Raw genomic sequence first — 21,607 nt, forward strand, 5'->3', positions numbered from 1 at the left:
TGTTTGAAAAAACATATTTATCTAAGACATCATCTTCTTTCTGGTGGTCTTTACCATTTCACATAATTTATGATTTACTTTAACTTTTTTATTATCCATCTTTATATATGAAGTTCACCGTTTAAATATAATGGGAGCTTAAAAATAGACTTTAAAAATTGCATCCATTTTAGTAATATATAAGTTAATAACTTCATTTAGATAAAAAATTTGGTTTGAAATTTTATATAATATCACCAGTAGTGTCTTGGATCCCTGAAATCTTATAGAATCTTATTAGTAATGTGTTGCATTAGTTAACAGGTACTATTATATCTAATCATTTATAAATTAGTTTAATAGTCATATTATCAGATAGCCCTTGCAAAAATTTTAGTTACATAATTAAGATTTACTTTAATATTTTTAATGTTAACTTATAGTTGAACAAAATATAGTAATTTCATTAGTAATGCAAAAAATGCCATGTCACCACTTTCATGTATTTCTTTGGCTAAGTATTAATACAATGTAAAAATGTAACTTAAACTCAACATTAAACCTTAAAACTAGGACTCAACACACTGACGTTGAAAGTATTAAATTTAAAATATTGAACTTGATATAAAAATGAATATGAGTCAAAAATCGAAATAAATCATAAATTGTGTAAACAGAATGTAAAAAATATAGGAAGTAATAAATAGAAGATTTAATCTATCGGAACATCCTCGGATTTTGCTCATAATTTATATGTAATATAACTTAATTAAAAATTTAAAAATACTTTCAAAAATTAAAATAGCGATAAGTTGTTATAAGGTTATAACTGAAAAAATAAATCATCTGAATTGTCACATTCAGGTCAACAATTTCAATGATTTGTCACATAAGCATTAACTTTCATAGGCATTTTTTAAAATATAATGAAAAGTTTACTTTTTTGGCTTCTTTTAACAATTATAAGGATTTTAGGGACTAAAATTAAATAGTCAGTCACTTTTTAATAATATAGTCATTTACCTTTCTATCTCAACGTTCTCGGGAATGGAAAAAAAGAATACGTGATTATGGCTGGGTTAATAAATTCCCTCGAGAATCCGAGAAAATTAACCAACACGGTAACACAGATGGAGTATGATCAAGAATACCAATAATTTGATACAATTTGGTAACAAATTTAACGTTACTATCTAAGTTAAATGTTTTTTCCTATTTTATATTAATTAAAGTTTCCTTAAGAACGGAGATATAGTCTTAATCTAACCATTTGTAAAAACTAGCATCACTTTTGAGTCCTTAAAAAATTGTGGTAGTAGCAGTCAATCATATTATTGTTCATGCTTTTACCAAAAAAAAAACGCCTCTATAATAAATATTACACTTCCATGTATAAATAAAAAATGATTACAAATCATGAATATAGCCTATAGCATTATCTATATCCATGCTTGCAGGGGTTAACTCATCTAGCTATTTTCATCCATCACAAACAAATGACTGAACTCGAATTCAAGAATAATATCAATTGGTGAGTTGTGATGTGCCTAGTAAACTCGGAGCTGCCCAAATCCTTAACCAGGGAAGCCATGTCCTAACTCTGAATATTTATGCTCCAAAGACATTATCAAGAAGCATAAAAAGAGCCTTGTTTTACTAACTGGTAGTATTCTTTCTGCCCATAGAGTTCCCTGAAACAACAAAGAGTACAACGTCGTATATATTTTAAACAAGCAACAATATATGATGATTGTTACAGAAGAATGATTAACTTATATTATCTAGGGGGAAAAGAAGACAAGTAACATTCAAATTTATTGAAAGAAATGACTAGGAAAAAAGTCAGTTTTCACTACAAAGTGTGTTTTTCTTTTACTTGTGTGACATTATTTTTGTATAACCTTTTATGCAGAGAGTGCCTCCAGTTGAAAGTATAAAATTAATTCATTTTATTAGCAGACACTTAACATAGAACCGGTAATTTATTCATTTCCAAGCAGAATTAGACCAAGCTATCCAAGCCACATCAAACTCAAGCTCGGGTTTCTCCTAAGTGAAGAACGAAGTAAAGAAATTCAATTTTAAGACCCCATTCTGAAAACTACCACATGTAAACGTCAATTTAGATTTATTCAAAACTTTCCTTGAAAAATGCCTCGTTAGAACATTAGTTAACAAAGATGTTATCACGGACAGGTTGCCTACAGATCCTATACCAAAGCCTGGCCTGTAGTCCCCCATTCCCATCCCTTTCCATAAAATGAAGTTTCCCTTACATGTGAGGAATTGGGTAGGCTTTAGTAGATCCTTCAGTACAAGGGAATACATGCATGTAATTGAAAATTATTAGTGACTGTGCAACTTATGGCCAAATGGTACATATCATACAAAATCGTGTCCAGTGGTAATAAGTGGCATTCCAATAAAAAGAAATTTCCGAAGACCAAAATTTTATCACATGAAGAATCAACAGATGTTTTCAATGATTTGATCCAATATTCCTAAGTTTTTCTTGAAGCAGATCCACTGTTTTTCATACAGGGTAAGACCCAATAGCATAATGCCAGATAGTATAACAAGTTACACTGTAATGAAGACAAACAGTATCGTGTAACTTACATAGTACACTTGCAAGATTCAATGTTTGATGCGCCACAAGACCGTAACAGTTGAGATGGGTTTGGGGCTTACACAACTTGATCAATAGTGGATGCGGGATATGGTTGAGTAGAAATAGAATATTGTCTTTTAGACCAACCATGTTATGAGTCAAACCCAATCCTACAGAGCATGTGACCCATAGCAGCCTCGAAGGGAGATGTCCAGCAAGAAATTGACAATGCCAAGCCCAAAAGAATCATTGTCAAGCCAAAAAAATGGACTAACTATATCTCTTTTTTTTCTTTCCTTCCACAGGTTCCCACTAAGCTAGTGAGTAATCTTGCTCCTAGTACCATGGGCCCAATGAGTTTGTTAGTCTATGACTCAACATGTTCTAGAACGAATTTTCAAATATAGGATGTTCTACCCATTCTTTGTATCCGGATTCATATATATTCCTTCTCCTAAATCCTCTAAGAGGGCTTAAATCTTCTAAGGCGGCTCTTTCTGTCCTCAAATTCCAAGAATCACTTCCCTGTCAATCCTAACATAGATTAACCCTATCAATTTTTATCACACCTCATGTTTATGTTTATCAAAATGATGTGATGACATCTTAAAAGGTGGACTTTAAACTTAACTTAACCTTGCAAGGTAGTTTTGTGAGGTTAAACTAGACTTAAAACTCATTTTCTAAGAGATAAGATCAATGATAATGGTATGTTATTTTTATCGGCCATACGAGGCTGTCTCCTGATATATATGCATCAACAATCTGCTTCCACTTTGCCCAGCAGCCAACAACTAATTCTATGGAGAGGGATTTTAAATCAACATTGGTGAGGCCTTACGTCCTTAGAATTTAGATTTTTTTTTTCTTTTTAATTAGCATGTTCAAGGGCCTTTTGCCAAACAAAAAGCGTAGGTTTTATGCAAAGATGTTGAGTTTGTCCCCATTTGGTGCTATAGGTTGAACAGATTTTCTCAATTTTTAAAAGAAAACTTTGTATAGGTTTACTTATTCCAATAGCCCGCAAATCTTTTCATGGTCTCTTTTGTGGTATTAAGCATATGGGAGGATTTTAAGAGTCTCATTGCTAGACCTGCAGTGGGATTGGAAAGATCTTGTCTTTACTGTTTTGATTTTCTTATTTTGGGTTTTCTGTGCGGAAGGTTACTTCTTCTCTTTTCTTTATCCTCCTCCATTAGTTATAAAATATTTCCCTCATGACAAGCAAAAAAAAAAACATGTCCAATTTGAAACTACTATTGCAGCGAATGCAAGACAAAAACTATATGAACCCTGTATTCAAAACAGAAGGAAATTCGTAACCATTACTACTATTATTATTATTATCTTGCTCACAAAGAAGGTCTAAAATGTCATATGAGGGCAAGGAAAGTGGCCTACAGAGAAAGCAAAGTAGTCAATACTAGGATGCAATCCTAAAATCAAGTAGGTAATATTTGCATTATACCCAAAAACAATCCATGTTAATATGCATCTATCTTGCAAGGAAAGCTGGGTAAATTCTATCCATGCCCTAAATTGGATACAAAGGAAATTGACAATAACATTACTATTTTCTAACTTCTAGGAAACAGAGAGGGCATAAAAATGTCAGGTGAGGACAGGAAGGGAGGTGAAAAGAGAAACCATTGATTCATTTGGATCCTTCTTTAGTAATCACATGATCAAGTAATCTCTAAAGAATCTGGGAAGCATTGATTCATTTTTATTTGTTTACAACAAATGATGAGTGTGTGTGACAACTGATTATACTGATCTACAGTCACATACTGAAAACATGAAGGCAGGTGGTAAGAACAAATAAACTTACGCTAGATCAGCTGTGGACTCTGATTTGGTGACAGCCTTCCCTTCAGCCAGTTCTAGGCAAGAATAATGTATTATCATTTCCTTTACTGTATACTTGGTGCTTTTTATATCATTATCCCATAAGATGCACTGATATCAAAAGTAAAGAGCAGTAACATTAGTAGTTAGTACCATGACATCCAGAAGCCCAACACCCTCCACCAATATAAGCATTAGAATATAGAAGAAGAACCAAAGAAGAAAAAATCTGTCTGGATTTGGAAACTGCATATTTATAAAATTATCACCCATCTCTAGGTAAAATGTAAAGGTCATAAAAGGTACTGTAGTTTGTTAACGTAGAACAAAAAAAAAAATACCTTCCTAATGTATTCTCTTTTTACATCTTCATGAGAGACTTCACCTTCAGGCGAAAATATTGATGCATTCCAAAGTGCCCCTCTGGCAACCATCACCGATGCGGCACCTTACATTACACACCAATTTCATTTAGTAACTAAACATGAAAAAATATTTAATAAATAGCAACTTAGATAGTCCATCATGATAGGAATAACATGTACAGATTTCATTGCATATTTTCTATTTGATCAAAAACTAATGAAGATAAAAAATAAATTCCCATCCTACATGATAAAAACCAACGAATTTCATTTCATATTATATTCAATTCAGATGCATACTATTTTTATGAACCTCGTCAGTTATTTTTGTGGATCCATGAGTGACATCCAGCAAACAACCTGATATACCCTGGTTAGTCCCCTCAATGTTACTTTTGAAACCTTTGTTTTTCAAAAGTTTCTACAGGCTGCCTTAGAGATGTTATAGTTTTCTTTCCACTTTAGTCTCTAGTCTTTTTGTCAACGTGTTGTCATATGGAGGAAAAAAACCACTTGAAGCTATCTCCAAGAGGGGAGCATTCAAGTTACCATAAATGTTAAAGCAACGATGATGTGGATACCTTTTGGGAGTTGGAAGTATTTCATATATATATATATATATATATACATATATATACATATATGTATATATATATATGTATATATATGTATATCTATATATATATGTATATATATATATATACATATATATGTATGTATGTGTATATATATATATACACATACATACATATATATATATATACATACATATACATACATATATATGTATATATATACATATATATATACATATATATATATATATATATATGTATGTATATATATATATATATATATATATATATTTTATTATGGTCTCTGTCAAGAACAGGTTTGCTTCTAGCTTTCTCAGTAGGTAGTCAAAAGGAATCTTCTGTGTCTAAGCCCATTACTTGGTCCTACATGAAGGCTCATAAAAAATGATTACCAATAGCATGAAGTGGACACTTGATTCAAGGCCTCTATGGGAAGGAAAAGCCTATGCGTACACCCAATCCTTCCTGAAGAACTGAAGGTCCTAGGATTAGGATACAAAGAAGTATGCAATTTATGATCACCACAGGAAGAAATTTGTTTAGCTTTGGTCCATCTCAATTTCGAAGACAATGAATTAAAACTTCGGGAGAACTCATTAACAAGGACAGGGGTTAGGTTGCAACATAATAAAATACAGACCAGATAACTCAGGTTCCTGAAGTTTATGATAAAAATCAACTGCATTCAGAGTTTTTTTTCCCTGCACACTATTTACAATCTACCATTCTTGCAGAATTTTTTTCAACTTACTTGTGGCTGATTTAATGCGTTCAAAATCTTCATACTCAAAAACATCACCATTTGCTATAACTGGAATAGATAATGCTGACACAACATCAGCTATTTCATTCCACTTAGCAGGATCTCTGGGCCTATCTGTGACTTTTCTGTAAATATATCAAAAAGGAAAAAAAGTGAGCGCATATTAAGAACCTAAAGATCAATTTTAATGATTAAATGAAATTAACAATTAAATACGAGAAAGAGTTCCCTCCTCCAAGGGTTTCCACTTTGTAAAAAAATTTACCTTCACAACAAAGCTAAAGCTCAATTCTCCCAATTGATACAAGATAGAATGAATTTCTTCTTGTAAATGAAAGCGCTACTTTATTTTTCAGTTCATTAACATCAAATTTCAAAAATGATAAATAAGCCCTAAGTTGTTCATGTGATACCTTTTGTATGTCTCAAGAATCTTGGGCTAGTTACTTTCTTAAATAATATGGTTTCCCTAAAAATCAGGCTCTAAGTCTATGAATGTAAAGTAAAGAATGTGGAAAGACTAAAAGAAATTCCATTTGAGTCTCATGCAAAAATCTTCTTTATTGAATGCCAACCTTACTAGTGAATCTACTTCACATAGTCTTGCCCTACGCATCCCTTTTTGAAGTTAAAAGCATATGGTAGTTACATATCAACTACATATGCCACGGAGATTGGTGGTGTTGAGAGATTCAACAGGGAGATGACTCGGGGATTTCTCTAAACGCTTGCGCCCTAGTGCCTGTTAGTGCACCTACCACTCATAACAAGCCCATTGGGAATATATCTAAGCCAACTTGGCTAAAGGACTACTACACCTGCACTACACCAAGAGTTGTCATTAAGAATCTTCTGTTATACACAGGGAACAAGTGTCTTTGACTGGTTTGTAGGAAGAATGTATTCAAGTCCTTGAATGACCTACTGTGGAAATGAAAAAGGCAGAGAATGTTCGTCATTTTCATATAGCTTTCTTAGTGTAGTATAGCTTTATTTCTTGCTATCACCTAAGCATGTATCATTTTGGTGTTTTCATTGACTTCACCATGCCTCCCAAACCCCAAAAGATCTTGATGAAACCCTTAAGCTTATCCTGGACAAACTAGCACTCTCCAAACTCTTCAGACTTCCCTAGAAACATGCCAGTCTTCTTTGGAATCCAAACAACTCCGAAACCTTGTTGATACCCATTCCACTCCCCTCTCACATCCATTGGTCTCAATCTTTGGCTTGTTCTCTATTAACCCAACCTTATACCAACAAGCCACCATAGTCTGTCTCAACATTTTTAATGCCCTGGATGTACAAAGATACTAAACTTTTCACCCATGAATGTCTTCCCTGTCAATAGAACAAGCCACCAAGTAGAAAAAAATTGGGCCATCTCCAACCCCTCCCTATTTCCCAACAAGTTTGAGATGATCTTACCATAGACTTTATCACCCATTTACATGTTGATAGATTAACCAAATATGTTTGTTTCATTACCCTCCAACATATCCTTCACCGAACCCAGTTAGCTCACTAGTACTCTATTGAAATTTGCAAGTCAATTGTCGTGGACCATAACCCCTTGTTCCTCTACCACTTCTTCCATGAGCTCTTTTCGCCTACTAGTAAACACATTGAGGTTTAGCACCTCCTACCATCCACCAAAGGATACTTAATTTGAAGTCATCAATCACAAGTTAGAAATTTACCTTACATGTTTCGTAGAACCACATTCCTTGTACATGTTTTTTCACCTAGTGGAGTATTGGTACAATTCCTTGTTCCATTCAGCAATCTATACCACCCCATTTTGTGCCCTTTACGATATCATACCACCCTCATTTCCATATTACATATCAAGCACAACTAGTATCCCATCTCTCAATACCTCACTACAACAAGGTGCCAAAGTACTCCTCCAACTCAAACAAAACTTGGAAAGAACTCACCAAGGCATGGCCTCAAAAGTCAACAAGTGCTGACACTACCATGCCTTCAACATTGGGAATTGAGTCTTTATTCACCTCAAACACTACCTGCCAAGGATGGATCACCAATGAACTTCCCACAAGCTCTTTCGCAAATATTTTGGCCCCTTCACCATTACTAGATATATCGGTGTAGTGGCGTACGAGTTGGCCCTTCCAACCACCTCCTAGATCCACCTCATCTTCAACAATTTGCTTCTGTGTTATTAATATCGGATAACGAAAAATATCGGCAACCCCAAAAATCTTTATATAGTTATAACGGAAACCATAACGAGTTATGACGGAAGTATTGCGATAAAAAAAAAAATATAATACCACCACATATAATTTTAATGAAAAAGTAATGATATTATGTATAAAAATTCACAAATCCACACCTCCTCCTATCCGTTCACATCCTACCATTGAACCATAGTGACACCACACACTAAACTCTCACCCCCACCCTTTTCCCTAAACTAAGCACTATTATTTAGTGGAGCTCATTTTTTTTAATTGGGGTAAATGAATTATTTTCTTGTAACAAGCTGATGCTTAGTATGCTTCATCTTGAGGAGAGTGTTAGACATATAAGAAACATATGAAGATATCATCTTAGAATATTTTAGAGTATCTTAGATGATCTTAGGATTTATTCTTTATATTTTGATTTGTTTCTTGATTTAATTAGGATGTTTATAATAATAGGAATATTTACTAAAATTGAGATTAACTAGAATTACATTTATAGGTATATCATGCCATCTATACGGGAATAAAGCCTCCTATAATTATTTGTATTGATTTTCATCAGCTTATATAAAATGGACTCAGTTGTGCAGCCCAGAGACAGTTTTCAGCATCTCTTGCATCATTTTTTCTCTTTCAACAATAGGTATATCATATCAACATATAGCCATAAAATCTCCTGTAATTATATCCACTAAGCATAATTATCTTAGATAAAATGAACTGTTATATAGTCCATACATACAATTTTAAGCATCTCTTTCACCTATTTTACCCTCTCAACAATAGTAATTGACAACGAGACGCACTAAGGGCTTGCATAAAGTGTCATTTCATCCCTAGGAAGAATCAATTCTTGTGTTTAGCCTAGGGGAAAAGGCTGATTTTTCAGAAGTTAGACATCAAATGCATATTGTTTCATTAGGTTCCGTTGTGTATTTCAAAAAAAAGTTATTTTATATTAGTCTGATGGTAGGCTGTTATTAAGTTTTATAGGAGCTGTCATTGTTCAAAATTAAAAATGCCTGATATGAAGGGGGTGGGAAAATATGTGCATTTGGAAGTTCTATGGGCAGAGTTATTCCCTTTAGGAGCTGTTACAACAATAGGACAGTTTTTGCTTCAGTTTCCATTCAATTACTGCGCCTAAATATCCAGTTTCAATGTACTAACATAATATCCCCTAGGATTTGGTTTTTGATTGAGCATTATCAGACAATTCATCACAAGTAGATCAAGCCTTCTGCTATTGCATTCTCTCCCAATAAGATACTTTGAATGTCCTCTGACAAAAATTTGTCATGATGGTTTATTCTACATATCCTAATTGTTTGAAAATTTCATAACTCCCACTTGGAATAACATATCATCAAAAAATGATTATCCTGCCTTGACTGCTTCAATGAAAACAATTAAACAAGCCTTTGCCGTGCCTTCTATTAAACACTGTATATCATCCTAAACCCAGATTAAAGACAAAAGTTGTATACATAGTCATCTCACAACAGAAAACGGTATAACATAGACGAATGATAGAATTGTGAGATAGATCCTGCTAACAATAATTGTATATATAAGCATCTAATAAGTTGATTGAAACAAGAATGACTGTCTTTTGAAAGCAAAACACCAATATTAGTTCACAATAGAGAAAGAAAGTCCCAGGGGAAAGTTTTAAGAATTGGAGATTACCGTCCATGGACTGCGAGAGCTGAAACACCAGTTTTCTCAATTCTTTTGGCCAATTCCACAGTCTCATGTGGTGATTTTAGGAGTCGGATCTTACAAGTTACGGGTGTGTTCAAATTCCTTCTTAATGTTGTTAAGATCTAGCATTTTAAAGAGAAAGGATTCAAACGTGTTAAAGAAGCACAATCAGAAATACAACAATTTATAAAGACTTACATCATGAATAAGCTCTGGTTTGGACAGCAGAGCAGCACCCATCCCACCACTCACAGAAAATGCCTTCGGGCAACCCATGTTAATATCTATGGCAGCAACATCATTACACCTGCAGCCAGTCATAGCATATAAAAATGGAAAAAAGAAACAAAATAAACACTTAAATACATTGCTTTTTCAGTGCAGAAAAGCTACATGCAATGATCTTGTACAGCAACTTCGGTGCACATAAGAAAGCATACATACTTCAAAACAGAATATTAAATCTGTTCATTCGGTCTATGTATTTGGAATCGGGAGAGAAAAAGATCTTCCAGCAAATCGTTACTATGACTAAGACAGCAACATTTTAATCTATATCTGAATAGGTTTTCACTTTTCAGTCTTATATATACTAAGATCAATAAAAAATAAAAAATTAAGAACCAACAACAACAATATCAGCCAAGCCACATCTTACTGGATGTGTTTTTCCCTACAGGACATAACTGACCCCATTGGGAAATCAGTCAATGAAAAGTATGTACAGCGCACAACTATTTTTTATACAGAGAAGTAAAAGCAAAACGGGTATATCAACTTCAGCGTAAAGAGGGAACCCAAATGCACAATTAACTTACACTAACTGAGCAGCAGTTAGGGCTCTCACAGCATCAGATGTGCCTATTTGAAATACAACCCTATCCTTTTCTTCATCGCAGGTTCTAAAAACAACACTATCTGTTCCCTTCTCCACAAAGTCGGTGCATCCAATGAGTTCTGACAAAGAATTAACAAAAAAAAAGACCTTTCTTAGTATATTAAATCTAAATAAGAAAAACCACAGGCATATGAATGATTAGCTATCTCTCCAACAGTTCCAATAAAATCTTAGCAGTTGACATCTTGCCACCACAAAAAATAAATAAGCATCGACATTCATCACCACTATTTCATTTCATTTGCGCATGTATACAACAGTAGAACTGAATTCTAGCATAATTTATTTATTTCACATTGGTTCAAGTAGAAAAAGAGTATAAAATACTACATTTATAAGAAGAGGGTGCAATTGAGAGACAGAAAGAGGCGTAGTTGTGTACCGTTGATTCGACGGTCGCACTTGAGCATCTTATGATCAATAATTTCCTCACCGTAAGTGATATCTGCACCATATTGAGCAGCTAGTAATCTAAATGGGAGAGTGCCCTACCAAAGAAAGTTAGAAAACAAAAAAGGCAGATATAACGATATGAATGTTGCGGTTTGGTTTGGAAGTTGAAAATGGTAGTTTAGAGAGAATGAAAAGGAAGTTGAACTCACAACGCGAACCATGGGAGCGAGAACGAGTTTGTTGCGGTAATCCATAATTGTAGGGTTGACGAATGCCTAGTTCCCAATTTGCCCGGGGCAATTCGGCCAGAGTGGCGAGAATAGATAAAGGATCGAAGATGCAAAATCTAAGAGTTCAAATACAATTTTCTTTTGTTGAGTCAAAACGAGTCCCGTTATTTCTTTGCTACCACTGAAAACGCGGTTTACAACACCCTGTAATATGAGAATTCGATTAAAGATAATCAGTTATTTGAGTTAGTTGTTTTATCTCATAAATTAAAAAAAAAAAAAAAAAAAACTATTCGAACAAATTAGCATACCAAAAGAATAATTGTTTGAATTAATTGAAATAATTTGTTCTTAAATTTTTGTAGAAGAAAAATCCATTCTATTAATATCTCGTAAAGGGAGATTTATTTATACGACCAATATCCGATCACACATTACCTACGTTGTTGATCATTTTAGCTGATTCGTGCTATTCATACAATAAGATTAGGAATAACATCGTGGCTTCCGTTTACAAAATATTCGTTGGTTTTTTAAAATTTGCAGAATTCATAAATATTTGCAAATATTTTAAAAAAATTATAGATTTTAAAAATAAAATTTAAAATAAACTTTAAAAAATAGAAAATAATGTAAATTAAATATAAATTTAATTTAATTTGATAAAATATAAATTAAAATTTAATTTAATTTAACATAATAAAATATAAATTAAATTCTAATTTTAATTTTTTACATGTAATGATATCCGCCGGTACGGGTATAATGATACTTGCACCTCACTTGTTTATAAGCGGATATTAAATAATTTGTTATCTCTTACTCGTGAGTACCCGTTTAAAGTATTTACTTACTACTCGTAGCGGATTTTATCTGCGGATACCTACGAACATCGATATTTGTTTCATCCCTAAACACAACATCATTAAGCTTGCATGTATATTATTTTATATCTCAAAGACTCACAAAAAGACTTATTTGTTAATGCAACAAGTGATCTTCAATTCAAGGCCTTCAATGACTCAAATTTAGTAGGCTGCTCATAAACTCAACCGTTTGTCACAAGTTACATCATCTATCTTGGACAATCCCCTATATCCTTGAAGTCTAAAAAGCAACCCATTGTATCCATAATGTCCTCTTAAGTTGAGTACAAAACTTTTGCTTCAACCACTTATGAGATACAATGACTTACCTATCTTGTGCAAGACCTTCAAGTTCAACACATTTGATAGTCTCTCCTATATTGTGAAATTTTGCAATTCAAATTGCATCCAATCAAGTCTTCCATGATCAGACAAAATAGATTGTCACATCATCACAAAGAAAATTTAACAAAATCTCATCAAACTTATTCTTATCAATATGAACCTTCAACAAGTTGACATACTAACTAAAGTTCTTCTTGCATCAACCTTTGATCATCTTTGTTCCAAGCTGGGAATGCTCAACATATATTCTCAGCTTGAAGGGGATTTCAAAATAGTCACAAAAAATTTATACACACGGTGTCCAAAGAACAATAGTTTCCACCTAACATGGCTTCGTTAGGCTTGAACGTTTTTTTTTTTTCTATTTTTCTATGATTCTATATTTTGTTCTTTGAATTCTTTAAACCACCGTTATTGGTCTAAGTGTTTTACCTATGGGCATTTTCTCATGTCTTCATGGTAATTTTTAAGACCTAAGGCAAATTTAACTATTAGTCAATAAGGATGCAAATTGCACAAAGCAAACGGAGAAGGAAGCAAACCTAGAGAAGGCGATTCGGTAAGGCAAAGGTAGCAAATAAAGAATGAAACATAGACGAAAAAGAGGACTTGCAGGGGAGAATGATGACGTAAAGCTAACTTATAAAGGTGAACTCTACGTGACATAGGTTCACCATGAGACGTCAAAGGTTTATCACTAAACGCTGATCAATGGAGATGTAATACACATCAGTTAGAGTGTAAAAGTATGCATATGAAGGAGATGATGTAAATAGGTGAGCATGGTTCGATACGAAAATTATCAAAACGCTTTGTTTGGATAAAACTTAATTATTTGATTGGAATTAGATCATGATTTTAGTTTTTTATAAAAACAATGCAATTCTGATCATAATACACCTTATTTATCTCTTTTGTTTGTTTCACATAATGGAAATGAGGGAGAGTGAATGAATGCATTCAAAGAGATTGGGGTGTTGTTTGTTTCAAGGGATCGAGAGATGAAAGTGAAAATATTTGAAAAAAAATTTATGAAATTTTATAAATGATTTGATAAATGTAATGTGACAGACAAAAAAATATTTTAATAGATTAAAATATAAGATTACATTTTTGTCCTTGTAGTTAAAATTAATATAAAATAAAATCTAATTCGTTAAAATTATTTTATAGTAAAACCTTGATGATTAATTTTTAAATAACAAAAACTAATAAGTGTAACTAATTTAAAATACAATGTGATTATTATAATCATTATAACGTTATTAATTAATTATTATAATATTATTCTTTTTGCTATTATTTTGTTTAGATGTTTTATTTTGTTTTTAATTGATGGTATTTTTTAGTAGATTAAATTTTGTCGTCGTCATTATTATTATTAATATTATTGATTATTGAGAGTGGCTGAACTTAAAAGAGCCAAATTACAATATATATATATATATATATATATATATATATATATATATATATATATATATTATCTTTTCTAATTAAAATAAATTTTCATTTCTTCGTATTATTTTCTCTATTCAAACTAAGTACACATAATAATATAATCAAAAAAATATGAAAATAATATATATGAAAGTGTGACATAAAGTTTATTATCAATAATAATATATTAAAAAAACAAAAGTTATTTTTAATGAGAGTGCTCCTCTACACTCTTTCAATAACTTAAAATCTTCAATAATTGAATTAGAACTAAAGTTTGTTGCAATATCTCTTTCAATATATATTATCATAGTGTTTGCTAAAAATTCAACTCCCATCTTATTTCTTAACTTGTTCTTAATTATTTTCATTATAGAAAATGATCCTTACTCCAATTTTTTAAAACCTATAAAAAATACACTAAAAAAGTTAAAACATGTTGATGACAATCAACTCATTGTCAATTAGAATTCAATGAAAATCAACTAAATTACATGTAACAATGAAAACTGTTGAAAATATTTTAATATAATTTAAAAGATAGATAATTAAAATAAAAATTTTACTATTACTCATATTTTTATGGACCTTTTAATTTTATGCGTTAATGTCATTTATGGTTAACGACTATATTCTTATTACTATTTTACTCTTATGTCTTCCTTTTCTACATATAAATACCAGCTAGGTATATGGGAGAAGACACAACAAACAACAACAAACACTAGAGTTTTCTGATAAATGTTCATATTTTCTTCTCTATACTATCTCTTAAAACAATGGTGTTCATAAGGTTTGGAGATCCTTCGCTGCACTCAATCGATCTAACGGGTTGTTGTATCTTGGTAGAGAAACGCATATGATTTGAAACACATATGATTGTGTATTTGTATTGCCCTGTGCAATGAGGTGTTTTTTCTATAAGGATAGTGCTATGCGTGTCTCAAATTGTTCTAATAATTATTATTATAATAATTTTATTATTAATAGTATTATTTGAGTAATCATTTTTTAACATTCTTAGAGAAAATTTTTCTCTTATTCTTTTCTAACATAACATTAAAGACAATATATAAAAGGAGAAGACTAGAAACACTTTTTATGAACTAATGTGTTTGTTATAGTTATAATTAAATCACTCTCAACTAAGCCTAAAAATGTATGTGTATAATTATTTCTATTTCTATTGGTAACAATAAATGAAATTATGGATAAATAAAATTCTGGCTCACTGAATAATTTGTTGTGATGTCTAAAGCTTATGTTTTTATATTAATTTATGCTTTAATATATTCTACTCTTATCATTGATAAAGATGTTCTATACCACCTATATATTTTAAGTTTTTGTATGAAAAAAAATGAAATAATTTGTCATATTAAAACTACTATTGTGTAAAAAATAAATAAAAATCTTCATATCAAAAATTAAGGAGATGGTCATGTAAAATTAAACTTGTCTTCTAGAATTGTTTTTCTTTTAAAAAATAAGTTTTTCATATTTCTAAATTTAGAAGCTTCCTTATTGCTCAACAAGGTTATTAAGTGGCTTTTCATGACAATAAATTATTATTTATAGACATTGTTATTCGGTTGATAAATGATATATTTGTGATGATTTGTTTGAGTTAAACACATTTATCTTGTAATAAAATATTTATAAGTTTTTCTTTGATTATTACAAAATGTTGAAAGTTGTGATATATGACATGCTATTATAATAATTGTTGAGAAGTTTGGTTAGAGACTATTCAAAGTATAAAATTTTGAGGTACAAAATTAATTAAAAAGAGAAGTGATAAATATATGTCTTTAGAAATGAGAATACATGTCTATATAAATGAGTTATTTTATGTGAAATTTATGGTATTATTCATTAAGTAACATCTTCATATAGTGTATGGTGTTAATCTAATGGTGCAGCGAAAGAAAAAAAATGCTTGGATGTGGTAAATGTTATTCTACAAGTTCTAACTTGCCTAACATTATATTAGTGAAATTTTATAACCTGCTTACCATATTTTGAACACAAAAGATTGTGATAAAACTTATTATAAGTTATTTTATGAAAGAAAAAAGAACCACATTTAAAATATTACAAAGTGTGAGGGTGTCTGTAAAGGTTAATATACCTCTTAATGCGAAAAAAAAAAAACTTTGGTTATTTATACTAATAAATTTCTAAAGATGTGTCTTCAAATGATAAATTAACTAAATTTGTTTGTGATACCTTTAATATTGTTTTTCCATCTAGTGATAATATTATTTGTGTTTCTTCTAGTTATGTCAATATGCCAAATTTCTTAAGATGATTGAAGGATATATTAATATAAGTTGGGTATTGATTATGGTGACAACTACTGATTATGGCTATGTTTTAACCTTGGATGAAGGTGCACTATCATGGAAATATGTTAAAAAGTTGTTGTTCTGTCATGATCTGTTATGCAAGCATAAACTATTCATTCTTCCATTCTAATGCATCCTAACAATCAAATTGTTATATTTAAAGTTTATAGTAAAAATGTCAATGAAAAACTGACATATATGAATGAGAGACAAATATATTAGAAACTTTATTACTCATGGTATTGTCTCTCTTGACTTTGTCAGGTCAGCAAGAAATATTGCAGATCTGCTCACCAAATGATTGATGCATCAATGAGTATTTGAGTCGAGGGGAATGAGACTATAGCTCATAAGTTAGTTGCAACAATGGACACCCATCTCCACATGAATGACGATCCCATGGAATGAAGTTCAATGGGTAACAACAAAGTTGTTTGTGACTAAAGTACACCAAATAATTTGATTAAATTTTATATCTCATTCATATGACGAGGTGTACTATAAATTGTGGCAATAATAAGGTTGATGTATGTACATTGTTATGCTTATTTTTTAAAATACCTTTTAATAAATCCAATGTTGAGGTATGTGCATTATTATGATTATTTTATAAAATACCTCTTAATAAATCCAATGACAATTATTGTAGGGGTGTGAGTCACAAATCACCCTTTGAGGATTTACCTAGTTAGTGTGATGGTGGGACCGTCATTGTGAGACATGGGCAAGTCTCTAAGTGAAAGTCATGAAATAAGATACATGCGCAAGACCGTAACTTGCACCCACTTATTAGAACCTATAATGAACAACACGGTCACAAGGGATGTAACTCAAGACAATCAAGTCCCTGCATTCTTTCGGGTGAAAGTTTATAAGCACTAGGTGTAAAGCTCAAAACCAGAAGGTTCCTTACACTGAACTACAATATTTTATTTTATTTTATTTTTTAAATTATGTGGGAGATTGTTGAAAATATTTTAATATAATTTAAAAAATAAATAATAAAAATAAAAATTCTACTTTACTCCTTTTTATGTACCTTTTAATGTTATGGATTAATATTATTTTATGTACCTAGGTGCATGGAAAAAGACACAATAAATACTAGAATTTTTTCATAAGTGTTGATATTTTCTTCTCTGTACATGAGGTTTGAAAATGACTTCATGCACCATATAATTTTTCTTCCTGCACCCTTAAACTTCTGGAATTGATTTTCGTAATACAGAAACAGTTTCGGATTATTTTTTTCTGGATAGCAATCAGCACTCCCTATTACGGTCCGATAATTGTTTTGATGGGGTGGATGAAGAAATTTGTATAAGTGCAGGAAGCAACACCCAGATCGGAAAGGGCAAGAAAGGGTAAAAACGGAACTTTATTTATATAGAATGCAGGCGGAAATTTTTGGAGGTCCAGATAGAAACTACAATCTAAAATTGGGCTTTGTAGGTAAAGTGGGCTGCACAGTGACTCGGTGGATGAACCAACGACACGTAAGTAACCCCTTCCCTCTTACACTTTCCATCCTAATGCACAAAACTCATCTTTCTCTTTCTTCTCTACGCTTTGCCCTAACCAACCTCCACAGATCTGTTACCTACATTTTCAGTAAGCTTCTCTTTTTCCCCTGTTCCACCAATTACTGTGAAACTCTTCACCCTAATCTTCTCTCTCACCTTTTTTATTTTAATTTATTCATCATAAATGATAAATACTGTTTAACAATTTCGGCTTCGTATGATATGCCACACGGTTCACTCTTTTAATGATAAACGGTTTGCTAATCAAGCTGTCTTTTTTCTTTTCTGTTCACGATCTTTTCTTCTTCTTCGTTAAATCTCATAGTTTGGATTTTTATCTTTCTGGATTTTTCGTGGGTCTTGCTCGAGCTGAAGTGGCATGTTTGAATTCTGGACCTTAAATTGTAAGTAATGGTCACTGGTCGTTTTGTTGAGCTGAACGTAGATTTCAAATTAGGCAATTTCGATTGGACGTAGGGAGGTTGGTATCGTTCATCTTCTTCCCTTGGGGTGGTCCTGTGACGGCGAAGAATCGAATTCAACTCTATTTTGTCAGGGATTTGATACTCCTTGTGGTTGTTTCTTGATTCAGCTTCTTGTGAATCTTTAACATATTCTTTTCAATTTATAGTGGACCTGTATTCTGATATGTTGGATATTAGTGGAACTTACTTAATGGCCTATAGGTTCTGTTATTTTCCTGTTGTTGTTGTTTTCGTCCTAGACCGTTTGGTTGGCGTTGTGAATAAGACAGTAAAAGTTATTGTGAAACATATGATGCAGACTCTGGAATATCACTTTTCCAAGATAGGGGCATATGCTTGAAGAAAATGCTAAGATACAACCTCCTCCGGAATTCTAATTGTTTGTTTGACTAATATAATGGGTTTATAATAATTTAATCTTTGGGAACTTATTCTTTCTGAAGCCTTGTTAGAGTTCTGACCAAATCAAAATAATATGTAAGTGGATTGTTTAGTTTAGTTCTAATTTTATTCTATACGTAAGTTGTTGTTGTTGTCCATTACTTGTCTGCACCAAAATTTATGTTCTCCAATGTGGGTGGATTCTCTTTCATTGTGTTTTTTTGCTGATATATTATTCGTTTAGTGGAAAAGATAAGTCTCAATTAGTATGATTGTGTAAAGATTATTAATATGACTAGTTTTTATTTGCTGCTTGAAGTTGCTTCTCACTCTGTAGCTATGCAAACTGACCCAGAATGCATTAAAAGGCATTTAATATTGCCAAGATTGTCCTGGAAGAAGATAGTTGTTTGTCTTGAGGTTTGCGTCTAGTATCATATAATATAAGTTTTAGAAACCATTTATAAACTTCTCAACTGGTAGATGGCTGTGTTTTCCGGGTATTGTTTGTATGGATACTTTGGGGGATGTCCAGGCAGGGTTACCTATTCTGATTATGGATTCTTTGGCAACGATTTGGATTGACTTAACAATTTTCTAATAACATGCTTTTTAGTATTATTCATTCTTCTCATACCAGAAAGAAAAAAAAAAAAACAGATGCACATGTGGCTAACTTTCTCTAACCTTTTTCCATAGTTCGTATTCTGACAGCATTTCATTTTTAATTCCTATTGAGTTACCAAAAATGCGAGTACATTTCACTCTTGTCTTTTTCTAAAGTGTGTATTTTTCTTTTACTTTTCCTTTATTGCAGTGAAATTCTGTTTTGGGAGGATTCCAAGTTCTCTTGCATTTCATTCTCTGTCTCTCCCTATCCACAACGTTTTTTTTTTGGAATAAAAGCATAACAAATTGTGGTACAGTAGTTTCCGTGGTTGTTCCATGAAGTTTTTTCTAACACTGAACTTTTGCAGGTGCCTCGCATTTTTTAAGGCATTACAAGTTGTAGATACAGTTACTACGCAATATGGAGCTGAGTACTATAAAAGATGCTTTTGACCGTGTTACTAAGAAGCAAAAGTTATCTTGTTCCAAGACTCAAGAAGCGATTGATCAGATCAGACAGGAAATTGAGAGTGTTTTAGATACAATTCAGTCAGTGAATAACGCTGACCATGAACTTGATTATAAAACCGTCATGAATGAGCTCAAGGCCAGTTTACTTAAAGCTGCTCCACTTTCTCAAATGGAAGGTACACAAAAAGAACTAAATGTAGCACTCAACAAGTATGGAAAACTTCTTGAAAAATATTTCAATCCTGATATATCCAAGGCTTACAGAAATATCGACATTGATATTCATACATTAAACCAAATAATTGCCAACCATTTTTACCGGCAGGGCCTTTTTGAGATAGGGGACAATTTCATGAATGTGGTTGGAGAGCCTGAATCTGCTGCCATTATGAAATCCCCATTCCTGGAAATGTATCAAATACTTGAAGCCATGCAGAATCAGAACCTAGAGCCAGCCCTCAACTGGGCTGTCACTAATAGTGACAAGCTTGATCTAAGTGGATCTGATATTGTGTTGAAACTTCACACAATGCAATTTGTGAAAGTGGTTCAAAATGGAAGTAGAGAGGAAGCCCTTAGTTATGCTCGAACACACCTTTCCCCTTTTGCTTCTCGTTACATGACTGAGATTCAGAAGCTTATGGGTTGTCTTCTATGGACTGGAAAGCTTGATCGATCTCCTTACCATGCGCTACTATCGCCATCTAACTGGGATAAGTTGGCTGAGGAACTTAAAAGGCAGTTCTGCAATCTTCTGGGACAGTCCTACAATAGTCCGTTGAGTGTGACTGTAGCAGCAGGCATCCAGGTTTTGCCATCTCTCCTCAAATTTATGAACGTCATGGCAGGGAAGAAGCATGAATGGCAGTCCATGAACCAGTTACCAGTGCCAGTTGAATTGGACAGCGAGTTCCAGTTTCATTCTATTTTTGTTTGTCCCGTCTCAAAAGAACAAGCAACTGGGGATAACCCTCCGATGTTAATGGCCTGTGGCCATGTCCTCTGTAAGCAGTCTATCTTGAAGATATCAAAGAACTGCACAAAAGTGTTCAAGTGCCCATATTGCCCCTTTGATATTGATGCAGGACAATGCAGGCAGCTATATTTCTGATATCGATGGATTTGTATGAAACTCTTGTATAAACTGAATCATGTGTTAGCATAGGTGTAACCGTATATGTCGCATGCAAAAAGCCAATTCCTTGTTGTGATGTCTGTATTTTAAAAATTTGTTGTAAATAGAAATTCTTTTTAATTTGGATATGTGCAGCAAGTCCTTCTTCTATGATTAATAATCACCAGCAATCATTTGAATAAGCTCTGATACACTCTAGTTAGATTTTGTCTCCTAATTGTTTGAAGCAGTAAAGGAAAGTAATGTCGAACATCTCAACAAACAAAAGAAAATAGCAGAAGAAAATCTACAGATTCAAGAGATCGAACATGCTACCTCATAAACAATTTTTCTAATTACTCTGATTGTTTAATTTACCAGACAGCACTATACATTATAATTAGTTTATATCCTTTGAGTTGATT

The 21,607-nt window shown here is 32.4% G+C and overlaps 2 protein-coding genes across 5 annotated transcripts; one reads left to right on the top strand and one right to left on the bottom strand.

Moving 5' to 3' along the window:
• Positions 1–1,292: 1,292 nt before the first annotated feature.
• LOC114175625 (tRNA-dihydrouridine(20) synthase [NAD(P)+]-like) lies at positions 1,293–11,793 on the bottom strand. Of its 3 annotated transcripts, none has more exons than XM_028060387.1 (9): positions 11,580–11,793; positions 11,360–11,465; positions 10,898–11,036; positions 10,278–10,386; positions 10,065–10,201; positions 6,151–6,287; positions 4,780–4,886; positions 4,422–4,549; positions 1,293–1,670 (listed from the first exon to the last, which is right to left on the bottom strand). In XM_028060387.1, exons 1-9 carry the CDS (start codon positions 11,622–11,624, stop codon positions 1,607–1,609), a joined length of 972 nt encoding a protein of 323 aa, XP_027916188.1. In that variant the 5' UTR covers positions 11,625–11,793; the 3' UTR covers positions 1,293–1,606. The 3 variants fall into 3 exon arrangements, with proteins under 3 accessions (XP_027916188.1, XP_027916191.1, XP_027916189.1); XM_028060390.1 differs by having other exon boundaries at positions 11,360–11,422; positions 11,580–11,791; XM_028060388.1 differs by having other exon boundaries at positions 11,360–11,448; positions 11,580–11,683.
• Positions 11,794–18,125: 6,332 nt separating this feature from the next.
• Positions 18,126–21,331, top strand: LOC114179033 (protein RMD5 homolog). 2 transcript variants are annotated; one of them, XM_028065222.1, is made up of 2 exons: positions 18,126–18,210; positions 19,966–21,331. In XM_028065222.1, the coding sequence occupies exon 2, from the start codon at positions 20,019–20,021 to the stop codon at positions 21,177–21,179; it is 1,161 nt and encodes a 386-aa protein (XP_027921023.1). In that variant the 5' UTR covers positions 18,126–18,210; positions 19,966–20,018; the 3' UTR covers positions 21,180–21,331. The 2 variants fall into 2 exon arrangements, with proteins under 2 accessions (XP_027921023.1, XP_027921026.1); XM_028065225.1 differs by having other exon boundaries at positions 18,145–18,210; positions 19,806–21,331.
• The last annotated feature ends 276 nt before the right edge of the window (positions 21,332–21,607 follow it).

This window comes from Vigna unguiculata, chromosome 3 (assembly GCF_004118075.2).
Source record: "Vigna unguiculata cultivar IT97K-499-35 chromosome 3, ASM411807v1, whole genome shotgun sequence".
Lineage (NCBI taxonomy): Eukaryota > Viridiplantae > Streptophyta > Magnoliopsida > Fabales > Fabaceae > Vigna > Vigna unguiculata.